General features: G+C 44.3%; 1 protein-coding gene across 3 annotated transcripts in view; it reads left to right on the forward strand.

Annotated features, from left to right (window-relative positions):
• Positions 1 to 16791, forward strand: part of SNX29 (sorting nexin 29) — a 1557993-nt gene that overhangs the window by 328040 nt on the left and 1213162 nt on the right. For all 3 annotated transcript variants that reach the window (XM_085632108.1, XM_085632106.1, XM_085632107.1), the window contains exon 11: positions 9380 to 9462. In XM_085632108.1, coding sequence (XP_085488234.1) covers positions 9380 to 9462 — 83 coding nt within the window. The remainder of the gene's footprint in view (positions 1 to 9379; positions 9463 to 16791) is intronic.

Consider the following 16791-nt stretch of genomic DNA (forward strand, 5'->3'; position numbering starts at 1 on the left):
ATTAAAAGACTCCCTGTGGAAAGATCTGCATAGGGCCAGTATGCAAAAAGACAGTAAGGTGTTCTGGAAAGTAATCAGATCTCCTTTCTTTTCCTCTGAAAGTACTCCTTCATTGGACGTAATGATAGATGAACACCAATGGGTAAGCCATTTCTCTAAAATCTTTGGCTTTCCGGAAACGATTACATCTAGGAATGCCTTAATATTATCCCCTTCTGAAGACAACATGGCCGATTCAACCGAGATTTCTTTTTCACTAAAAGAAGTATTATTAGCTTTAAAAGAAAGCAAAGGCTCCAAGGCCCCAGGACCCGACGGGGTTCCCGTTGATATTTACAAATATAATACTGACCTTTGGGCTCCACTGCTAACATGCGTTCTTAACGCAACTTCCTTGTTGGGTCCGATTAAAAGTTGGACCGAATCCATCATGGTCCCTATCTATAAGAAAGGCAACAGACAGGATCCTTCCTGCTACAGACCAATCTCACTATTAGACTCACTGGGCAAAGTGGCAGGAAGGATAATTCTTTCAAGACTTCAAGCATGGGCAACCGAAAAGAACATACTGTCAGATCTCCAGTTTGGCTTCAGGGAAGATAGAAGTACCAAGGCCTTAACCTGGCCATTTTAATGGGAAAATACACGAAGGCGCGGAGAGGAAAACTGCATTTGGCTTTCATAGACCTCTCCGCGGCCTTCGATTGTGTTTCACATAAGAAATTATGGGACATCTTAGAAGAAATGGAGGTAGAGTTATCCCTGATCAATTTTCTGAAAGCCCTCTACAGCACCGCTACAGCGAGGGTTCGCTTTGGGCAATCAGGCGAATGTACCTCGTCATTTAGGGTTTATAGAGGAGTAAGACAGGGTTGCGTCCTGGCTCCCTTCCTTTTTACATTATACACAAATGGCCTTGAAAAGGCCATGCTAGAAGGAAGCCAGGACGTTCCCCAAGTCCAACAGAATTCGGCAATCAGACGCATTCCAGCATTACTCTACGCGGATGATGCCGTTATTTTAGCAAGGACACCATTGGCTCTCCAGCGGGCACTGGAGTCCTATAACACTTTCATGCAGGACATCGATCTGAAGATTAACGTCACTAAAACTTTTGTAATGAACTGTGGTAAAGGTAGTAAGAGGGCCAAGGATATATACCTAAATGGGAGTAAACTTGCCACCACAAGCACTTACCCATATTTGGGGATATTAGTAGATGACGAGGGCACTTGGGGCCAAGCAATTGACTCGAGAAAACTTCTCTTCATGAGAGCCACATCTGCCCTTGTCAATTTCTCCCAAAAATTAGGAAAAAGAACCCCCTCTGAATTAATAAAAATATACAAGGCGAAGTGTATGAGCGTAGCGTTATATGGGGCAGGGATTTGGGCGCACCGTAATGTCTTGACCTTACAGAAAGTGGAAAACGCATTTCTCAGATATCTACTAGCCGTCCCGCCCTCTACTTCCACATATGTCTGCCACGCTGAGATAGGAGTCTCCTACATTACCGACATAATAAAAATACAACCTGTGATCCTGTGGCAACGTATATGGAAATCACAGTCCAACGAACTAAATCAGTTGGTGCTTCATGACGTACTGAAGCTTGATCGTTCCCTTGATATAGAATGGATCAAGTATGTGAGGGATTTTATGACAGATATTGGAAAACCAGAATATTTCTATAATCCTCCTTCAATGTTAGAAGTCTCAGGGAAAGATTTTAAGAAATTATGTATGAATCATATGGAGAGGTTGAGATTTGTATCTGAAGCCACAAAATCTACGGTCATCTCCAACCTTATGATAACTCCTTTCCCTGGTATGCAATTTTATCTACATAATCTTGAAAATTGCTTTGACAGATTTGTTCTTACTCGCCTTCGATTAAACATCTTTCATAGGCTAGTTACATTTCCAACTGTCAATAATTGGTCTAAGAACCTACCAACTTGTCCGTGCGATGATATCTCCCAGCAAACAACAATTCACGTTACCCTGTTTTGCAAATTCTATAAAGAACTGAGAAAGAAATGGTTAGCCCCAATTTTGAAAATATGGGGCATCCGCCAATGCCGTCCCGCCTTTTTGGCTCTCCAATGCCTCGACAATGAATGTATTATCCTAAATGTTATTCCTTTCCTAAAGAATGTTATCAAAACCCGAAATAATATTGTCTTAGGCCTTAGCGACAGTGCTTAAATATTATTGAGGATATACTATCTTGATTCTTAAAACTTCAGGACAGAAAAACTTAAACACAAGGTACCTAACGTTGATTTAGGCTTATCCCCCAAAGCATCATAATACTGCACCTGGGGTGATCTGATTCTTTTCCTGTCATGTTATGTCATAATTTTTATAAACCATGTTTATTCAAAGTATAATGAAAATGATCGATTATTCTCTACGCTAAGACTGTGGCTTTTTATGTATATATCATTGTAACGAATAATTTGTTCTTTTTAAAGTATACCAACTTTTAACTAATATTCATTGTACTGAACTGATAGCCTCATAGTAAAATGATCTATTGAGCTAAAACAATTGCTAAGAACTAGGATAGCATTTTGATTCTTCATTGCTCTGAAAATTGCTATTTTGCACAAACTTTTTCTATCGTTTTGCCTAAATGAGACATTTTTAAACAAAAAATTGTATTTTTATTTTTAAAATTAATATTTTTTTCTTTTTGCACAAATGCTGAAATGTAAAATTTGTTTATGCTTTTATGGTATGAAATTACTTACCGAATAAAGCTGATTTTGATTGATTGATTGATTGATTGACTATGGATGGGACACAGAAGGCAAGGTGGGCGGGTCCGCAGGGGGGCAGCAGCGTTAAGTGGGGAGCGGGGTTACAGTGCAAGGGGCGCTTGAGAGCCCAAACACAGAAGAAAAGCAGCAGAAAATACAGTGGCAGCAGAAATAAAATACAGTAACAGTAATGGCACAGTTGACAGACCACAATGCAGGAGCGCACCAGCGGCGAGCTCACAGTAGCGACAGCAGCGGGGCAGGAGTTACGGGCGCACAGGAGGAGCCGTGCGGCGAGGGAAGCGACCTGACCTTCGAGCAGGGTCAAGTGTCACACTCGCTGCCGCGCAGCGCCCTCCATAAGAGGCCAAGTGGGAGGGAGGAGCAGCTGGGAGGCAGGAGTGGGGCGGCCAATGGGAGACTAGGGATGGGACACAGAAGGCAAGGTGGGCGGGGCTGCAGGGGGGCAGCGGCGGGAAGCGGGTTTACAGTGCAAGGGGCGCTTGAGAGCCCAAAAACAGAAGAAAAAGCGGCAGAAAATACAGTGGCAGCAGAAATAAAATACAGAAATAAAATACAGTAACAGTAATGGCACAGTCAACAGACCACAATGCAGGGTCAAGTGTCACACTCGCTGCCGCGCGGCGCCCTCCATAAGAGGCCAAGTGGGAGGGAGGAGCAGCTGGGAGGCGGGAGCGGGGCGGCCAATGGGTGACTAGGGATGGGACACAGAAGGCAAGGTGGGCGGGGCCGCAGGGGGGCAGCGGCGGGAAGCGGGGAGCGGGTTTACAGTGCAAGGGGCGCTTGAGAGCCCAAATACAGAAGAAAAGTGGCAGAAAATACAGTGGCAGCAGAAATAAAATACAGTAACAGTAATGGCAAAGTCGACAGACCACAATGCAGGAGCGCACCAGCAGCGAGCTCACAGTAGCGGCGGCAGCGGGGCAGGAGTTACGGGCGCACAGGAGGAGCCGTGCGGCGAGGGGAGCGACCTGACCTGCGAGCAGGGTCAAGTGTCACACTCGCTGCCGCGCGGCGCCCTCCATAAGAGGCCAAGTGGGAGGGAGGAGCAGCTGGGAGGCGGGAGCGGGGCGGCCAATGGGTGACTAGGGATGGGACACAGAAGGCAAGGTGGGCGGGGCCGCAGGGGGGCAGCGGCGGGAAGCGGGGAGCGGGTTTACAGTGCAAGGGGCGCTTGAGAGCCCAAATACAGAAGAAAAGTGGCAGAAAATACAGTGGCAGCAGAAATAAAATACAGTAACAGTAATGGCAAAGTCGACAGACCACAATGCAGGAGCGCACCAGCGGCGAGCTCACAGTAGCGGCGGCAGCGGGGCAGGAGTTGCGGGCGCACAGGAGGAGCCGTGCGGCGAGGGGAGCAACCTGACCTGCGAGCAGGGACAACTGAAGATATCAGCCTTGAAGTGAAGGAGTCACTGCCCTGCAGCTGCAGGCACCACATCTCAACTGACCGGTCTGCTGCTCCTGAGCTCCTACGGACTTCAAAGGCTCCAGCAACACAGGAGGTGGGTTTCCAAGCCCTTCGAGGTCCGAGCTGCCCTCTTACCAAGTTTGAGGTCTGAATCCCTCGTGGGGTATGCAATACATGTTCCTGTGTGCGCCGCGTACTTTTGCAAGTGCATATGCTTTTTGGAGTTTCCAAAACAAGTGCACTGGGCTCCGAGTAGCCCCAACCTCTGGCACCATTTCCTACAAAGAACTCCGGCCTCCTCGCACCGAGTGCTCCGTGGGCTGCTGCTTTGTGAAACTGCTCGAGGTCCCCTAGCTACTCCAGTGCCTCCGGTCTGTGGGTCCTCTTGACGGTCAACACTGCTTTTCTTGGGCTCCTCTGGTTGCTCCAGGCTTGCCCTGACTCCCCTGTGTTTGGTAAGTCTCCTGGACCTTACTGGTCTGAACCGTAACCTTTCTTGACCTTCTTTGTGGGTTGCCGCTGCCAGGGCTTGTTGGTTCTCCCGCCGGACACCGACCCTCAGCACTCGGCATCCTTCGTGGAACAGATCGTATCTGGCTCCTGGTCATCCTCGATGTCTTCTGGTCCCGGTGGCTGCAGAGTCGAGAACCCTCTCAACACACCTGAAGCACCCGACATCGGTGGGCATTCGTCTACTGAGCCCCTAGTCACTCCTGAGTGACCCTGACTCTGTCCCCTCTGCTTTCAGGTACTCTTCAACAAGAATCCACCTTTGGATTCCATTGGACCCTTTCCTCCTTCCCAGCAGTGGCTCTTTTTTGAAGTTCTCCATATAGATTGATGGCGGTTTCCAACGGCACTTCATACCTATGCACCCGGCTTCCCTGGGGGGCCCCTTCTTACTCACCTTGGGTGGTTCCTTGGGGTCCCAGTGATTCTACATCCTCCAGACACTGTCTTGACTCGAGTCGTGGTTCTTATACCACTATTTTAGTATATGGTTTGGTCTTCCCCTGGAGCCACTGTGTATTAGTGCTATTTACTATTGATTCTGTGCTACAGTATTGTGTACTTTGTGAGTATCTTCATGCAAAAGATACTGTGTCGTACTTAGAGTGTGTTATAGTAATAAATACATGTTTTTATAACTACTATGTGGTTCTCCTTTCATTTAACCAATACTATAAGGTTGCATTCTGGTAAAACAAGCTGCTGAACATTCCTTCAAGACTAAGCCTGAAGGCTGCTCTCCACAGCTACCACTTGGATAGCTTTCTAAGGTTATCTTTGACCTCCTAAATTACCATAAGGGTTGTTTGGACTGATACAGAGTGCCCACTTTAATTAGTGGACAGCATATACCAGGACAACTTCTCACAATGCCAATTCTCTTCAAGTATTAATCTCAGACACTCATTCAAGGGTATCAAACTCTTTTTTGCCAACTAACATCTATCCGCTAATGTAACAGCTGTACGAGAAAGTTGTACAATCCGGTAAGGACCATTAAAATTAAAGTCTGTTTTGAATCTGTTATTTCTCATGTTTTTTTAGCATCACCCAAGAGCCCCCTGAAAGCATTTTATTAAATTGCTTATAAGGATTATCATGATGACTTTTTATTTTTTCTTGGACATATTTCACTCTACTCCTGAGGTTTTCCATATCAACCACTTCGTCTTCTACATTTTTTCTTTTACTCAACCATTCCGCCACCAACATCGAACAAGCTTTTCTTCCCCTTAGCAACACAAAAGGAGACACTTCTGTAACAGTTTGTGGGATATTATTGTAAGCCTACCTGAACAATTTGACCACATCAAGGCCAGTAGTGAGGGCTGTTTGAATACCTTCTTTGAGTATACTATCCAACAGCACAATTGGCCTGTGCACTGTAAAGAGTCACCATATAATGCTTCTCCTCATTTTCCATAAGAACTTTTTCCGTCTTGTCAGAAATTTAGTTGAACCCCATTATCCATGACTAACTCCACTGGTGAACCTTCAATGGAAAAGACTCTTGATACAAACTCAGTAGCGTTCTTTGTACTTGTTTCCTCCTCAAAATCCTAATAAGTTCATTTAGAAACATAACAATTGTTGCGGCAAAGCAATCATGGGTCCCTCAAAATCTACAGCTAATTGTTCCCAACCCTTCTAAGGAATCGTACCGCCATCAAAGTGTGTCTTTCAACTTCCAGCGTTTCAGTCAAAACACATTCCTTACAAGTCTCCATCATAGTGTCAACATCCTTGTTCATTGCTGGCCACCAAAAGGAGCACCTGAGATTCTTTTTAGTCGAAATCCTAAACGGCCAGTGTGTGCCAACAAAACTATCTTTGGACTTAAACTTACAGGTGAAACAATACACCTGATTCATTGGTTAGCTGAACAAAATTGTACAGCTCACCTTTAAGATGTTTAACACGAGCCCCCCCATTCTGCACAAAGTCCAAAACTTTTTTCATATCAATGTCATGATCACAAGCCAAAACCACTCTTTTTCACTAATGATACCATGGCATTGTTTAACAGCATCCACACCAGCCACCACACATTCATCTTCAAACAAATCCACTACACCAGCATCCATTTTCAAAAGCAAATTGGATCAACAGTCCGCTTCTGATTGGCACTTCCAGGAATATACTGTACATCAAAATAATATTCCTGTAATTTTGTTAATATTGATATAAGCCTGGACGGTGCAGAGGTTAAAGTTTTATGATCGGTACGGAGAACAAAGTGTGTGTCCAACACATATGTTTTACATGTTTCTGTATGCCATGCTCAGACTAATGTCTCTCTTTCAATTGTGCTGTACCACCTCTCCGTATCCTAAAGGGTTCTGGTGCTAAAACAGTCCGATCCATTCACCTTCTGACATAGTAACAGATGAACTAGAGTTAGCTATAATTCTTTATCTGACTTTACCAATCTGTACTTCAAAAATGTTTCCTTTCTTACTTGCAGTTAAGACTCTCTGGTCTACCAATCAACAGTTAGAACAATATTAGCTATCTATTCCCCCAGTACTTGTTCAGCACTCTCCTGCACCCTAATAACCTTAACAGGCAAAGTGCTATTAGCTTTGCACACCTGCATAAAATGCCCCATTTTTTAATCCTACAATTTCTTTTTCCTTGAGCAGGACAATTGACATAGTTACTCGTGCGTTGCAGACTCACACCTATAACATGTAATAAAATGTCCTAACATGGACTTTTTGTTAATTTCTGTGTTCATTTTTTTTAATACACATGTTCACACACTCCTTATCACCCGATATCACTTTCACCGATTCCACAGACCGCTCACCGCTCTATCACTTTGACAATCTTAATAGGTTCATCCAGTGAAGGATTCATACAACACAATACATGCTCTTGCACTTTCTTAGAAGCACCGTTCAGCACTATTTGATCCCTAATATACTGGTTCATATTGTTTTCAAAACAGCAGGAACTAGCTAAAGTTCTCAAAGATGCTACATACTGATAAGAATTGTTTCCTCGAATACAAATTGAAATGTTCTAAAACAGAACTTGGTTCCTCTGAAAAACGAAGGGGAAGACGTTTCTCTGACTCAATGTACACTTTCCAAGTAGCAGAATCTCCAGCTATAACGCTAGGCGGAGGTTGTAAAACAGGCAAGTGGTTGAAATTGTCTTGCCCTTATTCCCCCGAACAGTTAAATTACAAAGCTGCCTTCCTGACAGATGTATTGTTGATAGCATCAGTAGCAATCAGGTGGTTTTCAAAAATACGAAACCAATATTTCCATTTCTGAACAGGTTTTCCTGGATTAGGAAGAAAATGTGGGGGTTGTTGTACACTTCCTCCAGGAGCCATAACTCGTCAAATACAGCAATAAAATAATATCAGACGGTTATGATGCCTGAAGACAACTAGTATATGTCACTGTGTACTTTAGAAAAGTAGAAACATTAATAATTATTGTTGTCTACTTCCTTCTCCCTCCTGTTCTTACTATGGGTGGGCAGAATTTTTAATTTCGCCAGCGGAATTGGAGGAATTTAATAATACTGAGCTTGGGGCATGTCTGTGCGCAACATGTGGTAACATCTCAATTTCAGGAGTGCAACAGGGTGTCCTTTTGGCACCCTTGCACCCTTGAAATTGCATGCGCAATTTGTGAGTACTTGTTTGGTACTCGGAAATTGCGCATGCAATTCCCATTTATTCTGGGTAGCTATTCCTTAATTGTGATTCGCAATTTGTGAGTCGCAATTAAGGAATATGTAGGAATCGCACATTTTTATTGCAATTCGTACATGCATAGGGATTTGCCAGTCCTAAATAGCGATTTCTTAAAATTCGCTATTTAGGATTCGTAAATCCTGACTTTGATGCATGTGGCCCTTAGTACTTGCATTTCTTCTATCTTTAAAAAGTGCTTTCTATCTTTTATGACATTGTGCCATTTTGTACATAATTACAAGTTCAAGCAATAAACTCTTAGACAGGTACAATAATCACCATTCTGTTTCTGGCTTAGTTTTTTCTTGGCATATGGGCAACAGTCATATTTTGGAAGTTAAATTGAAACGAAAAATTGCAGCAAAGAGAAAGATTGAAATATTTTGCTTTCCCAGTATTACTTTAAAGCTTTAAATGGCAATTATCTTTTCAAATACCTTCTTTGTTTTGACCTGACCGATCTGTTTTTGCCCACCCATCAAAGTTTGAGAGCCTGCAAAAGGCAATTTTGTGAAAAACATTTTTTTCTCCAAATAAATGTTCTAGTCTTTTGTCCTCAGAAAGTAAAATTGCAGATTTACTGATGTCTTTTACTTCAATTTTCCACTGGGATTTGTTTTAAACAGTTTCAGTAGCTTTTGTACTTATAGGATGTACTAGTATTGTTCTGTATGTTTGTTTTCAAGTTATTATTGAATAGGAGAATGCTGTTGTACAGCTGTACTGATTTCTCATTTTCCGAGTCACCTCTACATTAAACTTTAAAAGTTATTCAGCAGGCTTTTGTTATGGGAAAGATAGTAATATTGAAAATATCTTTCAGGGAAGGCTCACGGCGTACTAAGTCATGATAGAAAATGTCAGCAATAGCTACAACTAGCTTACAATTGCGTTGATATCACCCATAAATGTAAAAAGTTACTTACCTCTATGGTGACATACCTTTACTGTCTTTCACAGTGCACACACGAGCCCCCCAGTTCAAACGGACTCAATAATCAACGCTCTACCTTCAGCAACCGTTCAGGAATCAATGACAATTAGTGAGTACTTGCTGAAATGTTAGTACTGACTACAAACGCCGTTGTGTAATGAATGGCTAATGTATGCTTCTCTTCTTCCTGTATTTTTTTCTCTCTACATTTTCCCTCGTTCTTTAAAGCAAAGAGAAACCCCTGGACAGGTCTCCTTTTTATGAAAGTCTCATGCAATTAGGATCGTGTGTGTTTTGTATTGTCTGCAGGGTTTGGTTTGCAGGTGCCTTGCAGCAATCCTTTACATACAAGGAGGACCGCGTGCCCAGTTACTTGTTCTTCCTGAGTGCCCTTGAAGCCGTTCATCAATTATTCCCTTAAAAGTATACTCTTCAAGCACTAACCATATAGCATGAGAAAAAAGCGGTTGTATGATAGAGGCCTGCATGCGTTTAGCACGCATGCCTTTACAACGCCAGCATTAGAATGAACGGGGTTGTTACAACGCGTTCCTTTAGGACGCAATTTGTTACAGCAACTTCCCTTAATGGGCGCTGGACTTTGGAATAGTATTCATTTCTATTCCAACTCCAGTCTGCGCAACAGTAGGGACGTTTTGGACTTGAAATCCAACACCACTCCACCAATGTGCCCCTAAAGTAAGTCATTGTAATGACTTGCGTGCTAAACGAATGCGTGGTAACGACGAGTTTGTTCTTTTGCCAGTTCTGTAAAGGCACAGCGTGATTCTGGCTTCGTAATAAAGAATGTTTACCAAAAACAGTTTATCACCACTGGGGTCGCAACTGTTCCTACGCACGGTGCCATGAGGAAGAACCTAAGCTGAGATGGCTACTGTAGCATCTAGTTCTGTGTTGCTCCCACTTGTGGTAGGTATTCATTGGTTAGGATAAGGTCTATAGAGGGAGAATGCGTTATCCCAACTTACCGTCCTATTTCTGAAACTCTCCATCCTCTTCCCTTTACACAGACAGATCCCAATGACAAGATCTAAAATGGCCAGCTTTTTGAAAATAAAGATGCCTTTTTTTTTTTTGGTATCATCACATTTTTTGTGGCTCGTCTTTATAGACTTCCACATTTTGGAGGCACTACCTTAGTTTGAGACCAGAAAAAGGAGTTACTGCTTCACCTGCAAAGTGTTGACGGGTGGACTCACCTTGAGCTCTTTGCAAGGATTGTGTTTGTGATGTGTGAACAGAATTGGGGGTCAAAATGTGGAATTAGTTTTTTTTATCGATGGCCCTTGGTCATAAGATTGACAAAGAACAATTAAGATAAAGTGATTAGCACTTAATGTTGTGAAATTGTTTACATGTTTTAGCCCTTGCCTGGCACCCCTGTGGGTCAGGGGCTTTCTTCAAGACCTAAATTACCCCCAAAATACTTTATTTCTCTTATATAGTGCTAGCCTCCTGTGAAGTGATGCATATTCGAGGAAGTAGGGTAAGAAATAAGCCAGTTATCATTGATTCGGGATCGAAGGCGCTCTTCTATATGCATAAAGACAGCGATATAGAGAATGAAGTAGCTTGCAGTGCAAAGACAATCTTTCACTCATTCACAGGCATTATTTATTGTGTTGTCTTCATAAACGCTGCTGAGGTCCAGCAAGATTACGCACTCTATCCTGATGTTTCCTCCTTCAGTGGTTACTGCTAGCACTCACACCGCCACTCATGCACCACATAATTATATCAGCTCAAGTCATGCTGTGGGTCATTGTGTGCCTTTCTTGCTTACTAAAACGAAGACTATTTTCATAATACCGTGATGGTGGAGGGAATAAAAGTACAGAGTCAGGAGGCATTTCCTTTAATTGTGAAGGTGAGGCGTTAGGAAAATAAGTGAACAAACTTTGTTTATCTTGTATCATTTTCCCCATTTGTGTTCCCCAAATACCTTCTCTTTCCATCTCATAGGCCACCTTTAATGGCATCTTTTTCGTAAATAGAATAGCTCTATGCTGTCAAACCTGAAGTAAAAAGATAAAATAAAGAGATCTTGAAGGGAGGAAGGTAAGTAGATATCAAAAGAAAACTAAATGCATTTAGCTAAAAACGCAAGTAACATGGCTACCACAGATTGAATTTTGAAGTAAGTTAAAATCTGATTTGCAACATTTCCCATAACGTAACTGTGATAAATGGACATACCCACTGATGAAACCCAATAGAACGTGCTTAATTTGTAAAAAATTAAGTGCTGGTGCTCAAATTGTTTTGGGGGAGGCCACTTCCGTTTTCCTGGCTCCGCCAACTTCCTTTATTGACTCCTCCCACATCCACAAGTCTAACACATCAGAGCCACCACCTCACTTCTTGAGTTCCACAAGAAGCTGAAGACCTGGTTCTTCACATAAGCACCTCAGGGACCAAGTGAAGAAACACAAAGCAAGACAGAAAGGTCAGCTCAGGATAGGGTGCAACAGGTAACAGCAATGAGATATGCAAATATGTACTTTATCCAGTATTAGGGTATCTTTCATAGATTCACATGCCTGAATCATTCCCCGTCGTCGGGATGGGAGTCACCGGTAAATAACAAAGCAATGTCTTAGAAGACATATAGAGAAACAGGCCCCAAAGGGCCCTAGCTTAGAAAGCTATCCACGTCCTTATGTAAAAAGGACCAAAGTTTGGCCAGTAGCCAATCAGCTAGCACCACCTTCTAGAACCCTCCTGGAAGGAGCCCTAGTCCCTCAGGTTTTCTACCGCACGTCGTGCTAAGGGAGTCTCCACTGAGCTCTGCTCATTGCTTCTGGTTTTCCAGTGTTTTCTACTCAAAACTTTCGGATTTGTCATGGCTGATACTCCTAAGAAAGGACTCTTCAGATCCTGTGCTTCCTGTGGGAAGAAAAGGCTCCACGTGGATGATCAGCATAAGGACTGCCTTTATTGTCTGTACCCCAGCCACAGTGCCAAGGATTGCAAGGTATGTCGTACCTTTTCATCCAAGACCCTGAAGGACAGAGAAGGGCGCCTTTTAATCTGGCTACAAAGGCTGAAGGACAAGGACTCTGTGGTGTCCTCTGAGGAGAGTGAGAGTTCTATTATATCTTCTCACTCCTCACGCAAGCGACCAAGGGCGTCCTCTCCAGGCCCTTCGTCGCAGCCACCTCCTAAGAAGCCACACAAAAGGTCTTCTGAGGTTCTGGACTCGTCTATGCCAGGAATCACCTCTCCTCCAGATGTCCAGGTTACTTTTAAGAAGCCAGTTTCTGCCCCGTCGCCGACGACCACCTCGTCGACGGTGGCTTCATCGACGAAAAGACATCCATTGACGGCAGTCGTTGTAACTTCGTCGACGGCGACGATATCAACGGTCATATCCCATTCAATGACCACGTCGACGACGACAACACCATCGTCGACGGCTGGTAAAATGATCTCGTCGACGCTAAAAATAAAAAAGTCGTCGTCGTCAGCTAAGCCGCCGACGACATCGTCGACAGCAGGATCGTCGACGACAGCGCCATCGTCGACAGCAGGATCGTCGACGAAGACACCGTCGACGACGACAAGAACACCGTCGGCGAGACCAGTGTCGTCGACGCCGTCGTCGTCGAAGAAACAACTCTCGTCTTCCTCACTGACGACGACACCGCCATCGCTGTCCTCGTCGACGCTGTCTCATAGGCCTATTACACCGCCTACACCTCTACTGTCGACGGGCCCGTCGACAGTTATTGACTCTGAGACGCCAAATACATTTGTGCACCTCAAAATTACCAAACGGGCACTAACACCGGCCCTTACATCACCCAGTCGGATCCATACTTTGCCACCTGCTCAGCTTTTCGAGGAGGAAAATTCAGAGGAGGACAGTATGTTCCCAGCTGCGACAAGCCCTTCACAGCTACATGTCAAATACCAAGATACATCTGATTATGAGGACTTGGACCAGGATTACCAACCGGTTCCACCTCCACAATATGTGCAGCCACCACCTTCTATGGTTTGTCTGCCTGCATCACTGGTCACGGACCTCCAATTCCTGATCAGGGACTACAAACAGAGGTTTCCGACGCCGGCGCCTCTAACACCAGTTGCGCCACCAACACCAAGGGCAAGACCGCCACCATTAGTGCTGCAATCAGAGCCTATTACAACGCCACTTCCTCCCACAACAGATGAGGAAGAAGAGGACGAGCCAGAAGAGGGAGAACTTCAGGACATTCATTCTCCCCAGGACGAATGGGATGATTATGTCCTTAATTCAATCACAAGAAAACTCCACACGGTGTGTGGAGGGGGGAACTAGAGGCGTGGGGTTCTAGGAGCAGCAGCCTCCAATATTAAATGTTCATCACAAAAGAGCTGCTCCCAGTGTGATAACCCAAAGCGAGCTACAAGAACGTCGTGAGTGTGGGCATCTCACAAAAAGATATGGACTGGTCTCACACACCACCTGGTGTCATGCTTCATCATTGACCAGTCCTCGCCCTCCAAAACCTTCGTTTGATGGAGGACGGGCATACACTTGACGACAAGGATGCACTTCTAAGTGATGGAGTGGGGGCCCGTGACTATGTGAGTGAAATTAAAATTAAAAATCATTATAGTAATCAGTAGCAATTCTTTAATGTGAAGTGAAAACTATATGATATTAAAATAAGAGTGACGGGAATTGGGATATTTATTGTTCCCAACCGTCTAGTGAATGATCTCGTGGATGGTCGACATGTTTCTGCCTGGATGGCCCCGAAGGGTCCGCGGCATTCATCAGGACCTAAAATAAAGTAATAATGGGCTCCGTTCTTACCACATTTGGTAATGTGTCACCACTGCGGGAGTGTGGTATGGGTCACACTTCACCGTCTAAGGGATGCTTCCAATAGTGAAGCCTGAAACAAAGTTTTAATAAAAGACAATGTAACTTGCTGGGTCAGTTGTACCTGTAAAGAGGAAAAAAGACAAAACAATGCATGCATTGGGTGTCGTGCGTGACACAGGTGTGTGCGTGACTCAGTGGCACTCTATTTGTGGACACTAGTGCGAAAAATTGTGGTGGTAGACAATGCTGCCACCAGGCTTACCCTAATAATATGGACAAGTAGCCTCATGGGAGAAGAGGCGGAGAAGAGAACCACAACTGTGTTTCAGCTGTAACAGAAAACATTTCAGACAAAAAGCGTTATGTGAAAAGGCGATTAGTTCTCATGTTTAGCCAGCCTCGAAAAACGAGTGAAGTTATTTCCACATATCACATGCTCATGCTGTCTCACTCGCGCTACCACCACACACTTCAGGCATACTCTTACTGTTACTCGCGATAATCGCGTCCTGCCACCTATACGTCCGCTCGTCGTTCTCCCGGATGTGCAAATGCCAGGGTGAGGGGGGGGTTTATATCGGCTGTCAACCCCGTGTCTAATTGAAGTAGTTAGCCAAAATCGATTTCACGTGGGTGTTTCCCGGTGTCCCCGGCTGCCGCTGCCTGGAACGAGAATGGCGGAAATGGGGCATGTTAAGTCCTCAGTAGACGCTCGAGATACGAGGAGAGGGTTGGGTCCTGTCGGCCAATGGTTGGGATCCTAATGATCGTGCAGGCGATGACGCGCCGTTGGTGAGGTGCTCCGATGGGTTATGCCGTGAAGGGAATACAAAAGCCCGCTCTGATTAGAGGAGCTAAGGCCGGGAATTCAAAGGCCCGCTCTGATTGGAGGAGCTAGGGCCAGGGGGCGTGACTGAATCGAAAAACGCGCTGTAGCCACAGAGTTCGTTGTCATGGGGACGTATGCTCGAAAGGTGGTTGCGCGATCCTCCTGAAGATAGGGTCGTAGTGGAGGTGGCTTTGTGCAATTGGTATGCTGGTCATTGTGAGGGTCTCATGCTGGGCAAGTACGTAGCAGATTGGAAACCACGTGCTAGAGAGGTTACTGTACTTCATGCAAGGTCAAAAGTGGCAAACATGGCAAATATGACTGTGAGTCTATAGAAATGATCATGCAGAGAAGCGGTCGTACACAGAAGCGACCTCGCGTCCAGTGAACTTCTATGGTTTTATAAATTATATATATATATTTTTTTTTCATTCCCATATATACAGCAATCATGTCGTGTTGTTGTGAGCCAAATATTAACGATAGTGTCTCGCTCCTCAAAAAGGGCTAAGCCAGAATTTGCACATCCCACACACACTAATGTTCATTCTGAGTGTTGTCTATGGGTGGGGTGCTAAGGTTTTGTGTGAGGGTCAGATCTTTGTTGTGGCCTGAGTTTTGGAGATACGTATGCATCATTGGAGAATGATAATATATACTAGGTATATACATCTTTTTTTATCGTGTCAGTTGTAACCATGGGATATCGTCATTGAGACCCCTCTCATCGGTACGGAGGCGGAAAACCCATCGTTGTTCTCTAAAAAGGAGGTTTGTTGTAAGATCGGATTTCCCTTTTCTCATGACTTCAAGTACAGTCCAGCTGAGGTCTGTTTCCTTATGGTTAGCTTCGGAGAAATGGCGAGTCAGTTTTGTATTGGTCTTTTTGCACCTTATAGTGCTTCGGTGTTCGTTGATACGGGTTTTTATCTTCCTAGTAGTCATACCTATATACCGAAGCATGCAAGGACAGGTTAGGAGATAGACAACATTCTCCGTGTTACAATTGCTGAATGTGTTGAGTCTCCAGGGTCTGCCCGTACCTATGTCAACCTCTTTGGTATTTTTTGTGAGGTCGCAGGAGTTGCACATGCCACAGGCAAAATGACCCACTACACGTGGTTGGTCCCAGAGTCTGGGTTGCTCAGTCTCATCCAATGTAGTGATCTGGGCGTGTACCAGTTCATCCCTTAGGTTTCTGTTGCGTTTGTACGCAAATAAGGGCGTTTCCCATTGTTTCCCAGCGCTATTCAGTATGTGCCACCTTTTTCTGATGATTTTCTGTATGGAGTTTGATGCTGGTGTAAATGTGGTGACACACACTTGTCTGTCAGTTTGTACTTGCTCGGTGTTCTCCAATAATGCTTCTCTAGGGTTATTGCTTGCTCTTTTGTTGGCCCTTTTAACCAGTTTTCTGGGATAGTTCCGTGCTATGAGTTTTCTCTCAAGTTGTTTCGCTTGTTCTGTATAGATTTCTTTTTCAGAACAGTTCCTTCTTATTCGTAGAAACTGGCCGACTGGAAGATTCTGTCTGAGTGCTCTTGGGTGGTAACTTTCGTATAGAAGTAAACTATTTCTGTCTGTAGGTTTATTGTGGACTTTTGTTGAAAACCCTCCACCAGTGATTGTGATATCTAGGTCCAGGAAGGTAGCGTGATTTTTGTGGATGGAATGGGTAAACTTTAGATGTCGATCTTGAGAGTTTATCCATTGAACAAAAGCGGTTGCATTTTCTTCTGTTCCTCTCCACACAATCAGAACGTCGTCTATAT

This window comes from Triturus cristatus, chromosome 10, assembly GCF_964204655.1.
Source record: "Triturus cristatus chromosome 10, aTriCri1.1, whole genome shotgun sequence".
In the NCBI taxonomy this organism is placed as follows: domain Eukaryota; kingdom Metazoa; phylum Chordata; class Amphibia; order Caudata; family Salamandridae; genus Triturus; species Triturus cristatus.